At 49.0% G+C, this 21,288-nt stretch overlaps 1 protein-coding gene across 2 annotated transcripts in view; it reads left to right on the top strand.

The window, feature by feature from the left end:
- The window catches only part of PROK1 (prokineticin 1), a 44,235-nt gene extending 25,280 nt beyond the window's left edge, over positions 1-18,955 (top strand). For both annotated transcript variants that reach the window (XM_073896179.1, XM_073896178.1), the window contains exons 4-5: positions 17,034-17,159; positions 18,712-18,955. In XM_073896179.1, the coding sequence (XP_073752280.1) occupies positions 17,034-17,159; positions 18,712-18,831 (246 nt within the window). In that variant the 3' untranslated portion in view covers positions 18,832-18,955. The remainder of the gene's footprint in view (positions 1-17,033; positions 17,160-18,711) is intronic.
- The last annotated feature ends 2,333 nt before the right edge of the window (positions 18,956-21,288 follow it).

Raw genomic sequence — 21,288 nt, 5'->3', positions numbered from 1 at the left:
TCTCTGAGGAGTGAGTGAATAGGGAGGGACCAAGCTGCCATGGGACTAAAACTGGAGCGTGAAGATGCGAAGTTGTCTACTGGTAGTGGAGGCCAGAGGGCTGTGGAAAGAAAGCAAGCCCCGTCCCACCAATGGCCAGCTGCCTGCAGCCTCCCCTTGGCCAGCCCAGGCCGATCACCCTGGACAGTGACACAAATGTCCTTACGATGCCTGGGACTTTAAGTTCCCTAACTGGACCCTTAGGAAGCAGGATGGAAAAGCTCAGTCAAAATGACCAGATGCCACGGGCCCCACAGATGTCCACAGGGAAAAGAGTGTCCAAGCATTTCTTAGAAGACGTTCAGAAACAAACAAACAGCGGTGCCTGGCTGGCTCAGTCAGAAGAGCCTACCATTCTTGATCTCGGGGTTGTGAGTTTGAGCCCCACGTTGGATGTAGAGAGTACTAAAAAAAAAAATAAATGAAGTTAAAAAAAGAGAAATAAACAAATGAACATAAGCTGTACATTTCTGGGGAGTTTTCGAGAAGTGAAGATAAATGGGAACTCATCCCCCTGCCCTGCCCTTGAGTAGTGAAGCTGGTCCCCTGGGTTTATTAGCTCTGCACCCTCTGGGGTGAGGGTGGTGCAGTGTCTCTAGTCCAACATTACTCTTCAGAGAGATATTCTCCGTGGGGATTGTTTTTAAAGATTTTATTTATTTTTTAGAGAGAGAGAGAGCGTGCACGGGCAAGTAGGGGGAAGGGTGGAGGGAGAGGGAGAAAGAGAATCTCAAGCAGACTCCCCACTGAGCACAGAGCCCAACATGGGGCTCGATCCCACAACCTGAGATCATGACCTGAGCTGAAACCAAAAGTCGGATGTTTAACAGACTGTGCCACCCAGGAGCCCCGGTGGTGCTTGTTTTTAAAGCGGTTTTGACGTGTTGCTGGCTGGCCCGGGCCTGGCCTCCATGGTCCCCAGGCCAGTAGCATCCCTGGTGGGGCCCCAGCTGGAAGGGGGCCCATGAGGACAGAGGGGCAGGTGGAGAGATGGCTTTGGTGGGTCTGTGCTAGTTCTCGTGGCTGCCCGCAAGCTGCCACAAACTCGGTGGCTTGAAACAACAGAAATGTACGCTCTCACAGCTCCGGAGGCTGGAAGTCGGAAATCAAGGTGTTGGCAGGGCCATGCTCCCTCAAAGGCTCTGGGGGAGAATCTTTCCTTGCCCTTTTCAGCTTTTGGCAGCTCCTGGCACTCCTGGGCTTGTGGTGGTGTGGCTCTCCTTTCTGTCTCCGACTTCCCACAGCCCTCCCTGGTCTCTCCCTTGTAAGGACACTCGCCACTGGGTTTGGCTCCCACCGCTAATCCAGGCTGAGCTCGGGTCAAGATGCTTCACTTAGTCCCATCTGCAAAGGTAACATTCACAGGTTGGAATGGGATGGGGACATATCTTTTGGGGGGCCACCGTTGAGCCCATTATAACGCTTAAACACTCTGCAGAGTTATGTTGTGTACTTCTCACAAAGCACCTGGGAGTAGGATATTAGTCTCTTTTTCCAGAAGAGAACACTGAGGTTCAGAGAGGTGTGGTAACTTGTCCAAGTTCGTACCATCAGTAAGTGGCTGCACTAGGATGGGGACCTGGGGCTTTGCCACCCAGGCCAGAGGGAAGGGGAGCGGCACGTGGAAGGTGTGGGGGGATGACACAGACCGGCTGGGGGAGGAGCCATGAGGGGTTGTGTGTCGCCGGAAAAGTGACTGTGTGCGAGTGGGGGTGATGGGAGGCAAAGCTCAAAGGAGGGTGGGGCAGGTCATTCCACCCTTGGACGACAGGCTGAGGGTTTGGGCTTGATCTGGAGGATGGTGAGGAGTCCTTGGGGAACTGTTGATCTCCAAGAGGTGCAGAGTGGATGTCTGGGTTGTGCGGAAGCTGGGTTGGAGAGGGGTGAGCCTGGAGGCGGCCAGCGGGGAAGATGTTCATGGGCGGTGGTGGTGAGGATGGAAGGGAGGGGTGCTTGTGAGTTCCAGGGGAGGTACAAGTGACAGGATGCAACAACTAATGAAAGCAGAGACTTTCCGGAAACCAGGACACTCCCAGGTGGGGCTACGGACTGCACGTCGCAGTGCCATTAGCTGAGCAGGGAACACAGGAGGAAGAATGGAGCAGCAGGAGACCGTGCTTTGTAGCTCCCTGAGAGCTTTAAACACTTTCCGTGTCTTCAGTGATGAGTCAGCTACTTCCCTGTATGTGCTCCCGTGGGAGGTGCAGGATGAGACCCGGGTTCTGCAGCTGGAACTCAGGAACGAAGCAACGCGAAGAAAGACGCTCCACGTGGGGCCTGGAGCTCACCGCAGGTCTGGCTTTGGGAGGCACGCTCCCTTGTTAGGGAGTTCTGTCTTGTGGCTCCGGGACTTGTTCTTGGACACCCGTTTCTCAACACACCTGTGGACAGAGGCCGGTGAGTGTGGGGTGCCAGTGGGTATCACTGTGTGACAGCCTTGGGGCTATTGGCTGTATGGGCCTGGAGCCTGGGGGGCCCAGGGTGGGGACACAGGTTGGGATCCTAATCACTTCAGTGATGTGCATGGTGTGGGTGTGGAGGGATAGGAGACTATTGAGTGTAACCCCAGGGAACAGTTTAAAGGTTGGAAAGAGCTGAGGAGCCTCTGAAGGTGGAGGGTGGGGACGACAGAGAAGATGATGTCGAGAAAAGTAAGAGAGAAGAATTTAAAGGAAGCCAAAAGCTGCACAAATTCACGTAAGACAAGGGTTGAAAATGACACTTGGTACTTGGCAATTTAGAAGGCCAGGGTCACTGGTCATCGGGAACAGAAGCGAGACTGGAACGGGTTGAGGAGGCGATAGGCGAAGAGGAAGGTAGTCTATCCTTCTAGGGTGTTATCGTGGAGGGAAGGAGAGGAACAGGTGCAGCTAAAGGAGAGAAGCGGGGCCACATTCCAGGCCGGGTGCAAGGGGCTGCTGTGAGCGGAGCCTGCAGTGTGGCCGCTGTCAGGATAAGCACGGGGTAATGGATCCTGGTTGTCAGGGGGTGTGTTCTTAGGTACTTGATAGTCTCTGGCACTATTGCAATAGTGTCTTCTCTCTCTCTCTCTCTTTAATATTTTATTTATTTGAGAAGGAGAGAGAGAAGGAGAGAGAAAGAGAGAGCGAGCACAAGCAGGGGAAGCGGCAGGCAGAGGGAGAAGCAGGCTCCCCACTGAGCAGGGAGCCTGATGAAGGGCTTGATCCCAGGACCCTGGGATCACCACCTGAGCCGAAAGCAGATGCTTAACCGACTGAGGCACCCAGGCATCCCCTGGTGTCTTCTTTTTTTAATTACGCCTTCAACTTGTAGAACGGAGAAGTCTTGCCCTCATTGGAAACCCAGTTGGACAGTTGGCATCAAGGTAACTTGAATATAGACTGAAGTTTTAAGGACTGATGGGAACCTGGTCCTTGTTTTTATCGTTTTTGTCTGTTTGTTTTTTTAAATCCAAAGGGTTCTGAAGATGAGGTAGATGGGGATATAAGTTGTTTATGGGTTAGGGAGACATTGGAACCAGCGATGGAGTCCACCTGGATCCAGATTAAGAGCCAGCTCTTCCTGTGACCCCTCAGCGTGGAGGTAGCCCGACCATTTTGGTCCCGCTGCTCTGTCTGACCCCAGAGACCGCACTGTCAGCCTGTTCACGCTTACTGCTGTAGCTTCTTCCCCTCCCTGTGCCTCTCCTCCTCCTTGACAATTTTTTTCTCAAATGTGTCCAGTTTAAGGTTCTCTCTTTGGGCTATGACCTTCCACCTCACTCAACTGGGTCTTCTCTCTTTTCTCTGTCTCCTCACTCTGCCTCAGGGGTTCTTAACTATTTTTCTACCATGGACTCCTTTGAAGTCCATAAATCCTGCTCAGAATGAAGTTTTATATTTTTTTCAGATTTTTATTTAAATTCTAGTCCGTTAACATATAGCGTAGAATTGGTTTCAGGAGTAGAATTTAGTGACTCATCCCTTACATATAACACCCAGTGCTCATCATAACAAGTGCCCTCTTTAACGCCCATCATCCATGTAGCTCATCCTCCTCACAACCTCCCTCCATCAACCCTCAGTTTGTTTTCCATTGTTAAGAGTCTCTTATGCTTTGCTTCACCCTCTCTCTCTCTTTTTCCCCTTCCCTATGTTCGTATGTTTTGTTTCTTAACTTCCACATATGAGTGGAATCATGTGGTATTTCTTTCTCTGACTTATTCGTTTAGCATAATACACTCTAGCTCCAAACACGTCATTGCAAACAGCAAGATTTCATTCTTTTTTCGATAGGTTCTTTATAGATTTTGGATACTAACCCTTTACCAGATACGTCATTTGCAAATATCTTCTCCCATGCCGTAGGCTGCCTTTTAGTTTTGTTGATTGTTTCCTTCACTGTGCAGAAGTTTCTTTTTACCTTGCTGACAACCCAAAGGTTCATTTTTGCTTTTGTTTCCCTTGACTCTGATGACACATCTGGTAAGAATTTGCTATGGGCGAGGTTAAAGAGGTTGTTGCCTATGTTCTCCTCTAGGATTTTGATGGTTTCCTGTCTCTCATTTATATCTTTCATCCATTTTGAATTTATTTTTGTGTGTGGTATAAGAAAGCGGTCCAGTTTCATTCTTCTACATGTGGCTGTCCAGTTTTCTCAACACCATTTGTTGAAGAGACTTCCCCCCCCCATTGGATATTCTTCTGTGCTTTGTTGAAGATTAGTTGACCATATAACTGTGGGTTTTTCTGGGTTTTCTATTCTGTTCCACTGATCTATATGTTTGTTTTTATGCCAGTACCATACTGTCTTGGTGACTACAGCTTTGTAATAGAACTTGAAGTCCAGAATCATGATACCTCTAGCTTTGCTTTTCTTTTTCAGGATTGCTTTGGCCATTCAGAGTCTTTTGTGGTTCCATACAAATTTTAGGACTGTTTGTTCTAGCTCTGTGAAAAATGCTGGTGGTATTTTGATAGGGATTGCATTAAATGTGTAGATTGCTTTGGGTAGTATACATATCTTAACAATGTTTGTTCTTCCAATCCATGAGCATGGAATGTCTTTCCATTTCTTTGTGTCCTCTTCAATTTCTTTCAAAAGTGTTCTATAGTTTTCAGAGTACAGAGCTTTTACCTCTTTGGTTAGGTTTATTCCTAGGTGTCTTATTGTTTTTGGTGCAATTGTAAATGGGATCAATTCCTTGATTTCTTTTTATGGTGTAATTCCTTGATTTCTTTCATTATTGGTGTAAGGAAATGCAGCAGATTATTCTATGGTGATTTTATATCCTTCGACTTGGATGAATTCATGTATTACTTTTAGCTATTTTTTTGGTGGAGTCTTTCGGGTTTTCTACATAGAGTATTATGTCATCTGCAAATAGTGAAAGTTTGACTTCTTCCTTGTAGATTTGGATAACTTTTATTTCTTTTTGTCGTCTGATTGCTGAGTCTAAGATTTCCAGTACTGTGTTAAATAACAGTGGTGAGAATGGACATCCCTGTCTTGTTCCTGACTGTAGAGGAAAAGCTCTCAGTTTTTCCCATTGATGATATTAGCTATTGGTCTTTCATATATGGCCTTTATGATGTTGAGATGTGTTCCATCTATACCTATTTTGTTGATGGTTTTTATCAAGAATAGATGTTGTATTTTGTCAAATACTTTTTCTGCATCTATTGAGAGAATCATATGGTTCTTATCCTTTCTTTTATTAATGAGGTGTATCATGTTGATTGATTTGCAAATATTGAACCACCTCTGAAGCCAAGGAATAAATTCCACTTGATCGTGGTGAATCTTTTAATGTGCTGTTGGCTTCGATTTACTGGTATCTTGTTGAGAATTTTAAATCCATGTTCATCAGGGATATTGGCCTGTAATTCTCCTTTTTAGTGGGATCTTTGTCTGGTTCTGGAATCAAGGTAATGCTGGCCTCATACAACGAGTTTGGAAGTTATCCTTCCATTTGTATGTTTTGGAACAGTTTGAGAAGAATAGGTATTAACTCTTCTTTAAATGTCTTATAGAGGGGCACCTGGGTGGCGCAGTCGACTGAAGTTCTGCCTTCGGTTCAGGTCATGATGCCAGGGTCCTGGGATTGAGCCTCGTATCAGGCTCTCTGCTCAGCCAGGAGCCTGCTTCTTCCTCTCCCACTCCCCCTGCTTGTGTTTCCTCTCTAGCTGTTTCTCTCTCTGTGTCAAATAAATAAATAAAATCTTAAAAAAAAAGTCTTGTAGAATTCCCCTGGGAAGCCATCTGGCCCTGCACTTTTGTTTGTGAGGAGATTTTTTTATTACTGATTCAATTTCTTTGCCAGTTAGGAGTCTGTTCAAATTTTCTATTGTTTCCTGTTTCAGTTTTGGTAGTTTGTATGTTTCTAGGAATTTGTTCATCTCTTCCAGATTGCCCCGTTTATTGGCATATAATTTTTCATAATATTCTCTTTGATTGTTTTTATTTCTGTGGTGTTGGTTGTGATCTCTCCACTTTCATCATGATTTTATTTATTTGGGTCTTTTCTCTTTTCTTTTTGATAAGTCGGGCTAGGTGTTTATCAATTTTATTAATTCTTTCAAAAAACCAGCTCTTAATTTTGTTGATCTGTTCTACTGGGTTTTTTTGTTTGTTTGTTTTTTTGTTTGTTTATTTCTGCTCTAATCTGCTGCTGCCTTTAGGCTTTATTTGCTATTCCTTTTCTAGCTTTTTTAGGTGTAAGGTTAGGTTGTGTATTTGAGACTTTCCTTGTTTCTTGAGGTAGGTCTGTATTGCAATATACTTCCCTCTTAGGATCATGTTTGCTGCATCCCAAAGGTTTTAGACTGTCATATTTTCATTTTCATTTGCTTCCATGTATTTTTTTATTTCTTCTTTGATTTCCTGGTTAACCCATTTATTCTTTAGAAGGATGTTCTTTAACCTCCAAGTCTTTGTGGTCTTTCCAAATTTTTTGTTGTGGTTGACTTCAAGTTTCATTACATTGTAGTCTGAAAATATTCATGGTATGATCTCAATCTTTTTGTACTTGTGAAGGGCTGATTTGTGACCCAGTAAGTAATCTATTTGGAGAATGTTTCATGTGCACTTGAGAAGAATGTGTACTCTGTTGCTTTAGGATGAAATGTTCTGAATATATCTGTTAAGTCCACCTGGTCCAGTGAGTCATTCAAAGCCATTGTTTCCTTGTTGATTTTCTGCTTAGATGATCTGTCCATTGCTGTAATGGGGTGTTAAAGTCCCCTACTATTCTAGTATAATCATCAATGAGTTTTGTTATTTGTTATTAATTGATTTACATATTTGGGTGCTCCCAAGTTGGGGGCATAAGTATTTACAATTGTTAGATCTTCTTGACGGATATACCCCTTAATTATGACAGAATGCCCTTCTTCATCTCTTGTTACAGTCTTTGGTTTAAAATCTAGTTTGTCTGATGTAAGTATGGCTACTCCAGGTTTCTTTTGATGTCCGTTAGCATGATAGATGGTTCTCCATCCCCTCACTTCCAATCTCCAGATGTCTTTAGGTCTAAACTGAGTCTCTTGTAGGCTGCATACAGATGGGGCTTGTTTTCTTTATCCATTCTGATACCCTATGTCTTTTGAATGGAACATTTAGTCCATTTACATTCAGAAATATTATTGCTAGATAGGAATTTAGTGCCATTGTGTTACCTGTAAAGTTGGTGTTTCTGGTGATGTTCTCTGTTCCTGTCTAGCTTTTGTTGCTTTTGGTCTTTCTTTCCCACTCAAAGAGTCCCCTTTAACATTTCTTGCAGGGTTGGTTTAGTGGTCACCAACTCTTTTAGTTTTTGTTTGTCTGGGAAACTCTTTATCCCTCCTTCTATTCTGAATGACAGATTTGCTGAATAAGGTATTCTTGCCTGTATATTTTTCCCATTCAGTGTGTTGAATATATCATGCCATTTTCTTCTGACCTGCCAAGTTTCTGTGGACAGATCTGCTCTGAACCTGAGTTGTCTTACCTTGTAAGTTAAGGACTATTTTTCCCTTGCTGCTTTCAGGATTCTTTCTTTGTGCATTTTGTGAATTTGACTATGATATGTTTTGGTGTCGGCCAGCTATTTTTGAATTTGTTGAGAGTTCTCTATGCCTCCTGGATTTCAATGTCTGTTTCTTTCCCCAGATTAGGGAAGTTTTCAGCTATAATTTGCTCAAATAAACCTTCTGCCCCCTTTTCCCTCTCTTCTTCTTCTGCGACCCCTATGATACGAATGTTATTATGCCTTAATGAGTTGCTGAGTTCACTAAGTCTACATTCATGATCCAATGCCTTTCTTTCCCTCTTCTTTTCAGCTACATCATTTTCGAGAATTCTACCTTCTATATTACTGATTCGTTCCTCTGCTTCATCCTCCTCGTTGTCATTGCACTTAGTCAGTTTTGCATCTCAGTTATAACATTTTTGTTTTGGCGGGACTAGTTTTTAGTTCTTTTATCTCTGCAATGAGGGATTCTTTAGTGTCTTCTATGCTTTTCTTGAGCCCAGCTAGTATCCTTATGATTGTTGTTTTAAATTCTGGTTCAGACATCTTATATCTGTTTTGATTAAATCCCTGACTGTGACTTCTTCCTGTTCTTTTTCTTGGGGTGAATTTCTCCATCTTGTCATTTTGTCTAGGTCGCTGTTTGTGTGTGTATGTGTTAGGAAGGCCTGTTATATTCCTGCTCCCGAGAGTAATGGCTATATTAAGAAGAAGTCCCATGCTGTCTTGGGCCTAGTGCTTCAGGAAGTGTTTCAGAGTGTGCACTCTGCTGCTGTGTTTTGGCTGCTCCTTTCCTCAGGTCAGTCCTCTGCAGAGTTTCTCCTTGCCTGCAGTGGGGGGTATTTGGACCTTGTCAACTGGTGGCAAGTTTTAATGAGGTGTGTTTTGGTCTGCTTGTTAAAAGATGCTAGATCCTATTTCCCCTAAAGCTGAAGCTCTGCAGTGCTCTATGATCAGTAGACCTGGCTCTATGATCAGTAGACCTGGTCTTCTGGAGGAGGGCCCTGTTGCGCTGGTTCTCAGGGGGACTTGCCCTAATAAAGATGCACTTTCAGGGCACAGGGTGTGGGGATCGGTGTCAGTGGCTCATGTTGCTCACTGAAATTGGTCTATGCTGATGGGCAGGGGTGGGGGGGAAATGGCATCGCCCTACTCTCTTATCCCGGAGCTGGGAGTTTGCACCCACCACTCTTCAGGAAGCCCTCACAGAAGAGCAAACAATCTTTTCTCTTGTGTCCCCAGCTTTCATCAGATCCCTGCCTTCATCCTGTCTGTGTCCAAGCTGTCTGCCTGCCAGGTGGCATAGTACTCCTGTGTGGCTGGATTTATCTTGGGGCGTGGCTGGGTTTCAAAACTCCAAATTTTAGGGATCTGCATGGTGTGATCCCATGCTGATCTCTTGGGGGTGGGTCTTGCCTCACTGTGGCCAGTGCTGGTTTGTCAGAGGAGCACTTGCACGACTGCACGGTTGTTCAGAGTTTATGATAAAGTGCAGCAAAAAGTCAGCACCAAGGTTTGCTGCCCTCAACAGGTGTCTCTCTGTTCCTATGCTAATAAACAGGGCAGCACATTGGCTCCCACCAGCTTTTTTGTCCCTGGAGAGGCTGTGCCACATTTCCCAAAAGCACTCCAGGTAGGGGAACTGTTTCTACCCATGTGACACAGGGGATCTTCAGACCCTGCTGTCTGCTCCAAGGCCTCTGCCCTCCGTCACCACAGAAGTACTGCTAAGTCTGCCAGGCACAGCCCTGGAAATGGTGTGGACTTCAAAAACTTCAGACTTTGATCTCTGCTGCTTATAAAAACTTGCAGTAATCAGCCCCTCTTCTTTTCCCAGTCAATGGTTTTGGGGAAGGGCTTTTCTTGTGCAATCCCCTCTATGTTGTTCTCAGTCTCTGTCAGTCTCTCTTTCTCTCACTCCTCCCTCTGTTATCAGAGCTCCCTCCCCTCCACAGCACCCACAATTCTTTTCTCCCCCAAATCACCCCTCTGTAGCTCCTATCTGCCAGGGTGTGTCTATTTTTCTACCTCTAGATGTGCAGTTTGTTCTCTCAATTCTCAGATGGATTTCTTGGGTGTTCACAGTGATTTGGTATTTATTTAGCTGTGTTCAAGGGAGGAGGCAAGCCTAGGATTCCCCCTACTCCTCTGTCATCTTAACTCTTCCTCCCAGAATAATGTTTTTAAATGTATAGAATAAAGTATGCAAGATTACAAAGGAAATCAATATGTTAAAACTTAGTTATCAAACATCTTAAGAACACATTTCTGACATGGTAATAGATGTGCTTCTTTATTAACACCTCAAGTAGCACAGTCCAGCAGTGGGCCCAGTAACTCCCATGACTTTAATATAGTGATGAGCTGAAATCTTTTGACCTGTTTGCAACAACAATGATAGGATATGAAAACATCTGCAACTTCTTTTGGTGACAATGATCTAGGTTTTACTGATACCTTTGTGTTTGTGGCTTTTGGTTAGAATCGAAGAAAATGTTCAAATTTGGTTAGACCTTAGTGAGGATGAAGACACAATTCTTTTCTCTAGCCAAATGCATGGGTCCTCCGAATTCTGCTCATGAACTCCTTGGGAGTCTGTGACCCCAGGTTTAGAACTCCTGGTCTCAATGCTTTGGTTTCCATTGTTTGTTGATTTCTTTCTTCATAGCGTTCTTTTTTTTTTTTTTAAGATTTTATTTATTTAGAGAGAAAGCATGAGCAGGGGGAGGCACAGAGGAAAGAGAGAGGGAGAGAGAGAATCTCAAGCAGACTCCGAGCTGAATGTGGAGCCCCACGAGGGGATCGATCCCATGACCCGGAGATCATGACCTAAGCCAAAATCAAGAGTCAAATGCCTAACCAACTGAACCACCCAGGCACCCCTCTTCATATCATTCTTTTTTTTTTTTAAAGATTTTATTTATTTATTTGACAGAGAAAGACAGCGAGAGAGGGAGCACAAGCAGGGGGAGTGGGAGAGGGAGAAGCAGGCTTCCTGCTGGGCAGGGAGCCCGATGCAGGGCTCAATCCCAGGACCCTGAGATCATGACCTGACCCGAAGGCAGACACCCAACGACTGAGCCACCCAGGTGCCCCTCTTTGTATCATTCTTAAATGAGCCAGAGTCAATTCACATTTAATCATTGGCAAGGAACCAATGGTAGTGATCACTTTCTGTCACACTCAGGCAGGGGCTGGTTGGCTCCTGGACATGCACTGCTTTGTAGCTTGCAGAACAAGGACCTCATGGTGGAGCTGGAAGGGAATGCCAATGCCCTCAGAGTCAAATTTATTCTGTGGATGAACGTTAACCATCTTAGGGGAGGATGTGAGGTCAGCTCTGACCTGGGCCCAGAGAGTGGCCCTTGCTCGCCACACATGCATGCACATGAAAACACACACACACACACACACACACAGAGGCACACACACACACAGCTGTATAGTCTGGAAAATGGTGACACTGGCATCAGCTAGAGTGAGAAGTAGGGCCAGGTCCCAGTCACAAGGTGCGTGACATGGAGCCCTCTCGTACAATCACTCAGCAGTAGGCTGTCCCCGTCCACCTGCATCACCCCGTCTGGCCCCACACACATGTGGAAGGCATTCAGTGAATGTTTGCTTCATCAAGTTATCAGGTAAAGAACCCTGAAAGCTCCCCAAAAACCTCTTCTGGGATTTCCACCAAAATCACCAGCTATCCCTTACCTTCCTCTAATTAAGCTGGCTTTTCCTGAAGTGCCAGCGTTCAAGGTGAGTACAAGGCTTTCAATCAATGTTATTGGCTTTGTTTGCAACAGTATTTCTCACTATCATTCTTCACCAGGTGTGTGGGATAATTAGTTTTGTGTTGAAGGAAGAGGTGAGAATGGGAGGCAGGGGGAGGACTGAGGGTGATCAGCCATCATCTACTCTTGTCTCATGGAAGGCAGCCTGTGTGAGGTGGCATCTGTGGGGACACCCAGAGCCCACAGGACTGCTTTGGGAGCTCCTCCAGCACCCAGTGTGACCCTGCTTTCTTCCTCCAGGTAAGCGTCTAACAGGCCAGGTGGTCTCTCGGTTCTCTGGCTGTGCACCTCCTCAGTGCTCAGTGTACAGGTGGCCTGAACAGGTTCATTATTTTGATGCCCACCTCACAGGAGATATATTAAGGCAGATAGGCCCATCTTTTTTTTGTGTGTGTGTGATACAAATTGCTAATAGCAAACCGCTGCTCTATACCAGGCATGGTGATAAGCATGTCACACGCATTAGCTCAGATAATTCTCTATGTGCAGCCAGAGAGAGCCTTTCAAGATAAAAATGACATTCCCGCCACCCTTCCCCTGCCCCAAACCGTCCAAGATCTCTGGCACATTTGCAGTCAGGCCCCTATCGTGTCCTGCAAGGCTGGCAGGGCATGGCCCTGCTCCTCCTCCAACTGTAACCCCTCATTTCCCCTGCTCGCCACCCTCCTTGCTGCTCCTGGAACTAACCAAGAAGGCCCTGCCACAGGGCCTTTGCTCTGGTTCGCCTGCCCGGGTGCTGCCCAGATCATTCCTTCATTTTATTAGGCCTTCTCTAGTGTCTCTTCAGAAAGACACTCACCCCATCCAAAATATCACCTGTTGTTAAGCTCTGTTGTCTTCTGTTTCTGATAGAACTCAGCACACCTAGGGCGCCTGGGTGGCTCAGTCATTAGGCGTCTGCCTTCGGCTCGGATCATGGTCCCAGGGTCCTGGGATTGAGTCCCGCATCGGGGTCCCTGCTCCTCGGGAAGCCTGCCTCTACCTCTCCCACTCCACCCTGCTTGTGTTCCCTCTCTCACTGTGTCTCTCTCTGTCAAATAAATAAAATCTTAAAAAAAAAGAAAAGAAAAAAAGAACAGAGCACACCTAGCCATTTTATTATAAATCTATTTGGCTGTCTATTACCAATTTCTCACTAGAAGAGAAGATACATGAGAGCAGGAACCTTGTTTTGTTCACTGCTTTATTTCCACCACGGAGGACAGTGCCTTCAATGGAGTAGTTATAAATAAATACATAGTCAATGAAAAAATAAATGGATGAATACTCACAAAATCCTGTAATGTAAGTGGTACTATCACCCCCAAGTTATAGATGAGAAGACTGAGGTTTAGAGAGATTGACAGCATTCTTGGGGTCATAAAACGAATGAGCCGTCTTGCCTCTGAGGTCTAGCTCTTAGCTACTGTGCTAGTTCATTTCTCTTTGCACTCGTAAATGCCTGCCAGTGTTTCTATGTAGGAACCCTATTTTCCTGAGACATTCCAAGAAAAAAGCACTTGATGGATGATTCAGTTTGGGAGATACTACAAATTGCATTTCCTGCTCGGTAGCTTATGAAAGGCTCTGAAAAGTCCTGCAGTAAAAAATCCTAGTTGAACTTGTATAATCAGTGTTTCCCTAAGTGTTCACTGTAGACATCTTTTATTTATTCATTGGTGTGTGTAACATCTATTAACATATGGCAAAGCATGCCTTGGAAATAATAGCTTTTTATCCTTGTGGAGGGAAGCAGATTGTCTGATACAGGATTCCGGGAGCTCTCTCTGGGTTGGCTGGCCTGGGAAGTCTGGGACTGGGGGTTTCCTCACCCAGCAGGAGAGACCATGCCCCAAGTCAACCTCCTACCAGACTGGCACCTGAGCCCACCGTGTTTGTTCGCCCACCCTCATGCTCACTCCAAATCCAAGAAGACAGTGGGGAGGCTCCTGGTGTCCTTTAGCTGCAGTGGCACCCAAGCAGAGACCTGTGCTCATCTTCTGCCCTCTGGTTCCTGTACCAAGTGACACTGAGTCCTGTACCAAGTGACTCCTGAGCCTCTTAGAGAGCTACTTTTCATGTGTGCCTCTCAGAGACATCAACCCCACCGGCATGGCCTTGTTTTCTCACTGTCTTACATCTCCCTATTGGACTTTTAACCTTTTAGAGAACCAGGGATGCTGCCTTACCCATCCATGTCCTCTGGGCCACCAACTCGGCGCTGAACAAATGGTAAATGCCCAGATAATTCTTGTTGGCTTGACTGTGAGGGGACTGATGATCCTGTATGTTGCATGGTTTGGAGCAGGAAAGGATTAATGGTGATGTTGTAAATCCCTTAATTCATTGCCAGAGCCGCCCCCCACCCCCAGCCCCAAGCAGAATAGGATGTCCCACAGGCGCAGAAGACCATGTAGTGAAATGTATGTAACTGACTGCATCTCTGCGCTCCTCGGAGAGTTCGAGCCACTGTCAACGCCCCCGATGTGCTCATTTTTATTGGTTTTGATGGTGATTTGATGTCATCAGAGATTCAGGTCTCATGTTCGTCCCTGAGATCATTTGAATGGCACTGGTGACGTGGAAGGGAAAAGCAGAGCGAGGCATCCACAGGCAGCCTAGATCGGACTGCATAAATCTGGGAGGAGGGAGGGGGCCAGACAGCCTGGGCTTCCCAGCCGGCACAGGAGGCTGAGCAGGAGCAAGCGAGAGAGGCCGTGGAATGGGCAGCGTTGTGCCTTCACCCCAAGTGACCATGAGAGGTGCCATGCGAGCCTCAATCATGTTTCTTCTGGTGACTGTGTCGGACTGTGCCGTGATCACGGGGGTAAGGTGTCCAACTCCCTCTCTGCCCTGGGTTTTGGGAGGGTGTCAGGGTCTGCACGGATGGGAGCCAGCAACCACGCAGGGGGCAAACAAAAAAACTGGGGAGTCAGCGGTCAGCCAGCATTTCAGAGAGGCATTCCACATGCTTTTTGATTAGTTGGACCTTACCCCCCTCCACGACGGGATCTACTTTGGAGAGGCTGTGTGTAAATCCAATCTAAAATTTTCAATTGCATTAGGAGAACATCGAACATTTTGAAGTTTAGACCTTGGAGAACATGAAGATTCCTAATTGTGTAATAAGGAATTCTTTCATAAAGTTGATTAGCACCCCATAATTTATCTTTTGTGTAAATTTTGTTTTTTATACAATTTGGTCCACATGCCCAGTGTAATTTATACACATGTTGACTTAATTTAAGGCAGTGACCTTATTAGCTTTAATGGGGGATGTTTAACCTCTGCTTTTTCTACTTTTAAGAAAGATTGTCTTGAAATTCTTTCCTTCCTTTATTATTTGTGTATTTTAACTGTGCCCGGTTCTGATCAGAGCATTTGGCTGGGTGTGCCCAAAAGCAGGCATTGGATAACAAGTGGAAATCTAGCCTCCCAGTGGAGGTTTTCCACACAGGGGCGCTTGCCTGCCTTCACACTGGGGCTTTCCCCAGGACCCCCTCAAATGTGTGATGGTGGTGGGACCATTCTTACTAAAACGGAAAGTAATACCTGAGAGCTTTCAGATCAAAGCCACTAGGAAAAAAAAGAGAGAGAGAGAGAGAGAGGGAAATTTATTTTTTTCCCCCAGCATCCTTCAACATTTCACATAGAGAATGGAAATGTAGAAAAATGCCAAATGTTTCTTGGAATTGCATTAGTTTTCATGGTCACAGAAAGGAAAACTTCTTTCTTCTCCTTTTTAAAGGAAAAAGACTTGAGTTTCAAAGATGAACACATATTAAAGCAAGTCAATGCTTTTGAGACCCAGAGCATGAATAACATTGTTAAGGCAAAATTATACCTAATGAATCAGCCTCTGAATCCTCCTATTGTGTAGCCTGATGATGCGGGAGGCTAAGAACAAAGGAGAGAAGCCACCAAAAGGGATGGGAGCTGCGGGTTGACCTTGATGCCCAGGTGACCTCACAGGGCCAGCTCCAACATGCATGACAGACAGGACAAGGAGAGGGTGGGACCCAGTGCTCAGGGGGTGAGGGTCTTCTTCCACTCTCCATGCCTCGCTGCGGCCCCAAGACTGACTCCCAGGAAGAGGCTGGGCAGACACCACCGCACGCCCCTGCTCCCTGGACTGTGACCAGCCCGGATTCAGGCTTGGATGGTCCCTCCTGCCAGAGTGGGACAATGATGCTCCAGCTCTGTAGAAGAGTCAGGGAAGGTCTGCTTGGCCCTGGTGGGTGTGTGAGATGTGCCCTCGCTGGGCTGGAGACCTGCACGACCAGGTGACTGTCACTTGCACCTCCTCTGGGTGGCAAGCAGACCCCGCACCCCCACTTTCCCTCCCGGGGCTGAGCAAGTTGGCTGCTTCCAGTTTCTGCCAGGTCCCACCCAGGTAGCCAGAGGGTGCTCCGCAGCTGTGAATCTCAGCTCAGAAAAGCCACCAAGCTTCTCTGGGAGTGCCAAGATTCTCCATCGTGGCCCTGCTTGAGGCTGGAGCAGTTCAGAGGTCTCTTCCCCCCTTCCCCGCCCCCCCCCCCCGGCCTTTTTTTTAAGCCGGCCTTGGTCCGGCTTTTTTAACAAATGGCAACTTCCAGAAACCAGCCAAGGCTGCTCAGCTCCTGTTCTGGAGCCCAACCCAGAGGGGTCCATCCCTATCTGGGGATCGAGGAGGCCAGCAGAGAAGCCCCAGGGGAGCCCCTTGTACTCTGGGGTGCTGGCACCTCGGGTGAGGCTGGGCTTCTGGTGAGGACCAAGGGGAGGGCCAAGGTGGGGGCCAGCACAGGGAAGTGAGGCACCACCCCCGGGTTTGGGGTCAAGGTTGGGAACTTGCTTCCGGGTCACCATGCCATCCTGGGTGAGCCGGGGGCAGGGTCCTGATGGGAGGAGCTTGGACTGACCAAGGACTGAGCCCCTAGGGGCTTGGGCCATCAATGCCCCTCCCACCTCTAGGAACTCAGATCAGTCCCATTTCACCAGCATCCTTGGAGCATGTCCTGGGGCTGGAAGAACTGTGTCTCTTGACCTCAGCATTGGTCCGGAGAGGAGTGTTGCCTCTCTACTGCGTGGCCTCCGAGGAGCTTGGAGGGGTCCCCAGATGCAGTGCTGATGCCCCGCTGAGCCCTGAGCATCCCGGCAGGAGCACGGATGTGCGGCCTGGGGTGCGAGGCTGCCGTGAGGGTTTTGGATGTACCTCTCCCTTCTGCTTTCTCTTGGGGGGCACTAATGGGCACAAATGGCCGCTTTGTCTCCCCTCGCAGGCCTGTGAGCGGGATGTCCAGTGTGGGGCGGGCACGTGCTGTGCCATCAGCCTGTGGCTACGTGGGCTTCGGATGTGCACCCCGCTGGGGAGGGAAGGAGAGGAGTGTCACCCCGGCAGCCATAAGGTACGGCACAGACCTGCTCAGGGCCCAGAGCCAGACGGCTGGGACTGGACCCCGATTTTCTGACTCTGACTCTAGTAACATCTCGCGGGGTTGGGCACCGCCTCCTTGCTCCTTGGAGGCAGCCTGGGGTGGAGTGGGGGGGCTACTAATCACACAGCTGTTAGACCTGGGGGCCGGAACCCCAGCTGCTCACTTGCTGAGTGGCCTTGGGCAATTAGCATGACTGCTCTGGGCCTCAGTCGCCTCGTGTATATGAGGGGAAGAGACCGATCGCCCCCGAAGTCTCTTTCAGATCTGATGAGCTCAGGTTCTCAAGGGGGCCTGAATGCTCTCTACCCATAGGAACTTTCCCTCAAGAACATGAAATAAGACTCACAAAATGGCCTCCCATCCAAGGGATGGGTCTGGTTAGGGTGAGGCAAGCCACGGGCCCAGGGCATATGCTTCAAGGAGGGACTTGTAACTCTTATGGGCCCTACGCGCCCTGCTCCCATCCACTGACAGGCAGCTCCCAGCCCAGGGGGCATAGAAGGGTCGGGTACAGGAGCAACGACAAGTGTGCATGGGGACCCCGTGTGCCAGCCCCCTCCCCCGGGCTCCCTGCAGTTCAGGAGTCTGTCATGCTCCTCAGGGAACGACACCTGCACCCAGGAGACCGGTTTCTTCTGGGCTCAGAGCATCCTCCTGTGGTCACCCCCCTGATCCGGACCTCTTGGCAGATGGGGAGGTGGGATGGCAAGGCAGTCGTTGCCGCCTCGGGGTGTGTGAGGTGGTTCAGCTGCAGATCTATATTCCCAAAGGGGACACCAGTGGCAGTAAAAGCTAATGCTGAGTGCTCACTATGGGCCACTTTTCAGGCTAAGTGCTTTTGCAGTTTGTATAGTTTAAACCTCTTTATAGCCATATGTGGTAGGTGCTATTATTAACCCATTTTGCAGATAATAAAGTTGAGACAGAGAGACTAAAGAACTTGCCAGTTGTCACACAGCTGGGAAGTGGCAGACTTAGGATTTGAACCCGGGCAGTCTGACCCTACCTGCCATCATAACCGTTCCTGTTCACCCTCCGTTGAGGAAACCTCAATAGTTTAGTGTCTGGGTGAGTCACAGGGCAGAGACGGTGTCTGTCCTGTCCACTGCTGCATCCCTAGCACCCCCGAGCATTGAGCACATCATAGCTGAGCTATAAGTGATATTCAGTCCACCAACGTGTGTGCGTGCATGTACGCGTGTGTCGGCGAGAGCACCTGGCTAGGCAGCGCGGGGGCTTGTGGAGTTTTAAGGCTGGAGTGGACAGCACAGGGTTGTGGCTGATTACACTGTCCCGAGAACCGGATGGCCTGGGTTCAAATCCTGGCTCCTACACAAATTAGCTGTGTGAGCTTGGCATGTCGCTCAGCCACTGTGCCTCAGTTTCTCCCTCTGTCATAACTTACTGTCGGGCTGGTCGGAGGGGTGAGACACCGGCCAGGGCTGGGCTGGCCAGAGGCTCCTGCCAGGAGGCCCACTTCCCTTATGGTGAAGGAGTCCTCCTTCTTCTTCTCTTTTCCCAGGTCCCCTTCCTCAGAAAACGCCAGCACCATACCTGCCCCTGCCTGCCCAGCCTGCTGTGCTCCAGGTGCCTGGATGGCAGGTACCGCTGCTCCACGGACCTGAAGAACATCAGCTTCTAGGAGCCTGTCTGTAGTCAGGATACACATCGCGCCCCTGCATGAGCCCAGCCTGGGCTCGCCTCTTAGGCCCTATCTGCCCCGTGGCCCAGCTCCCCCACCGCCCCGTCCCCGAACTGTCCTCCTCGGTGCCTCCTCCCTAGCACAGCCGTGTGCATGCCTGCTGACGCACAGCACGCAGGGTCCCCGCTTCGGGCTGTGGTCCAAGAGGGGGCCTGACTGGTTCTCTTCCCTGTTCCGGCTGCCTGAGGGGTTGTAAGTAACAGGAAGGGGCTTCTTCTCCCTTAGCCTCTGCCTCACTCACCCGTCTGCTCCTCAGAGGTGGCTTGTCCTCCCTGGGCCCGTCTCTCTGCCTTCCTGCATGTGCCCTTCTGCCCGAATCCCACATTCCCCAGCACAGACCCCTGGGTATATTGCTCAGAGTGGCAGGTCCTGGACTGAGCCTCAGGCCCTTTCCATGAGGCCTGTGAGGAGCGACCGGGAATTGTATCTCTTCCTCTGATTGACTAAGTCCTCAGTTTTGGGCCATGCACCCAAGGTCAGCCCTTCCCGGGGTGGGGGGAGGCGGGGTGCAGTAGACAGTGATCTCATGGCAGGTGCAGGGAGCCCGCCCACTAGGCCAGAACCGCACTGCCTCCAAGGCCCATCCCCGCGCACTTGACCAGTTCACCAGTGAAACCCCCAGTTCTCACAGCCTCCCTATAGAAAGCAAGTGGGGGCAGTTTAATCTAATCAGCCATTGACATTTTAGGAGGCAATTAGGGAGTAACCTCAAACAGCTCCTTTCCGAGGATCAGCCTGCGGGAGCATGTCTGTGACCTTGAGGACGTGGCTTCTGCCCAGCTGGGGGAGGTGGGGAGGTGGGAGGGGAGAGACAGCAGGCGAGCACATTGATTTTGGACTTGGGGGGAGGCAACGACCCCCCAGGGACCAGGCTGCACAGGCCTCACACCCAGAGAAGGCAACTTCTCTAGATAGCAAGGCTTCCTGGAGCTCAAAGCTCTCTGGGAGTTGTGTCACTGTCTCCACTGGCCTCTACAACACCCAGCCCCACCAAGCTCCTCCCACCTGGACCCTGCCCTCGGCTCACCCAGGACGGCCTGGTGCCCTGGAAGCTGTGCTCCCTGACCTGCCCCCTACAGAATAAAAGCATGAACAAGGGACGAGTGGCCGTGTTGTTCCTGCTGGTGTGGGGACACGGGGTGGGGAGGGCAGGATGGGGCCTTTTCCAGGTGGGGGAGGGCTGACATTGGTCATCCAGGATGAGAGCCAGGTGCTCTCGCCGACACACGTGTACATGCACGCACACACGGTGGACTGAATATCACTTATAGCTCAGCTATGATGTGCTCAACGCTCGGGGGTGCTAGGGATGCAGCAGTGGACAGGACAGACACCGTCTCTGCCCTGTGACTCACCCAGACACTAAACTATTGAGGTTTCCTCAACGGAGGGTGAACAGGAACGGTTATGATGTCCTCCTTTGATTTTGGGCAATTTTTTTTGCGAAAGTGGATTCAGGGTTTCTTTGAATGAAAGGTGACAGGCACTGGGCTCTGGGCCCGGAGGATGCTGCTCAAGTGTGTGACTCAGGCGCATTGGTGGGTTGGAGACAGGAAGGGAGCCCTGAGCTGGCGGCTGAGTGGGGACTCCACTGGTCAGATCTGGATGGGTTGCAACTCCCATTTCTGCAATTTAGTCTCTTTTGCTTAGTGTCTAGGACCTGATGCCCCCAGACCACCATGTGTGGGGTGAGGAAGTCTATATCAGGATGGCCTTGAGCCTGTGTCCGAACCCGGGGGCTGGGAGCATCCCCTAAGTGCCAGGCTAGTGTCCCCACAGCCCCTCCTCACCCCAATTCCTAGCCTAGAAAAATGCAAAATGTAAGATGAAAGGACATTGTATCCCGTGTTTCTCAGAAGCCTCCAAGCACATTGTGATTAACGAGGCCCTGGGGGCTCCTGCCCTCCCCTATTTGCCCTGGATCTGCCAGAGCCTTGCTCAGGGGTGCTCAGAACAGGCTTTACTGCAGGACCCACTCAGGCCAGACCTTAGCTCTACTCAGGGCTCCTTCTCTTTGTTTTCATCTCCTTTGATAGACATCACTGCCTGCTTTGCTGACTCTTGGCCCTTCTTGCAGCCCATGCATAAATCTCTACCCTCAGCACTTAGGCTCAGGTGCGGGACATAGAGCTACTGTCCATTTCTAGGGTTCCAGTCTGCCCATCCTTGTCCTCTGGGGTCTCTAGGTACTGCTGATGGCCACCACGTCATGCTGGTGTGGGGGGCCCTCCCCAGTCAAGCTGTGTCCTCGGCAGGCAGAGCCTCCTGGGTGAGACAATGGCCATGGCTTCAGCACAGCAGAGACGGGGTGTTGGCAGAGGGGTGCCCATGACGTGGTGCACACTGACTTGCCACCTGCAGCCCCCCATCTTTGTCCCCATCTGGGAGCTGGCCAGT

The sequence above is a fragment of the Callorhinus ursinus genome, unplaced genomic scaffold (assembly GCF_003265705.2).
Source record: "Callorhinus ursinus isolate GAN/ISIS: 27379988/994484 unplaced genomic scaffold, GSC_fseal_2.0 scaffold9, whole genome shotgun sequence".
Classification (NCBI taxonomy): domain Eukaryota; kingdom Metazoa; phylum Chordata; class Mammalia; order Carnivora; family Otariidae; genus Callorhinus; species Callorhinus ursinus.
The sequence above is the reverse complement of the archived record's forward strand: the minus strand, read 5'-3'. Positions and strand labels throughout refer to the sequence as shown.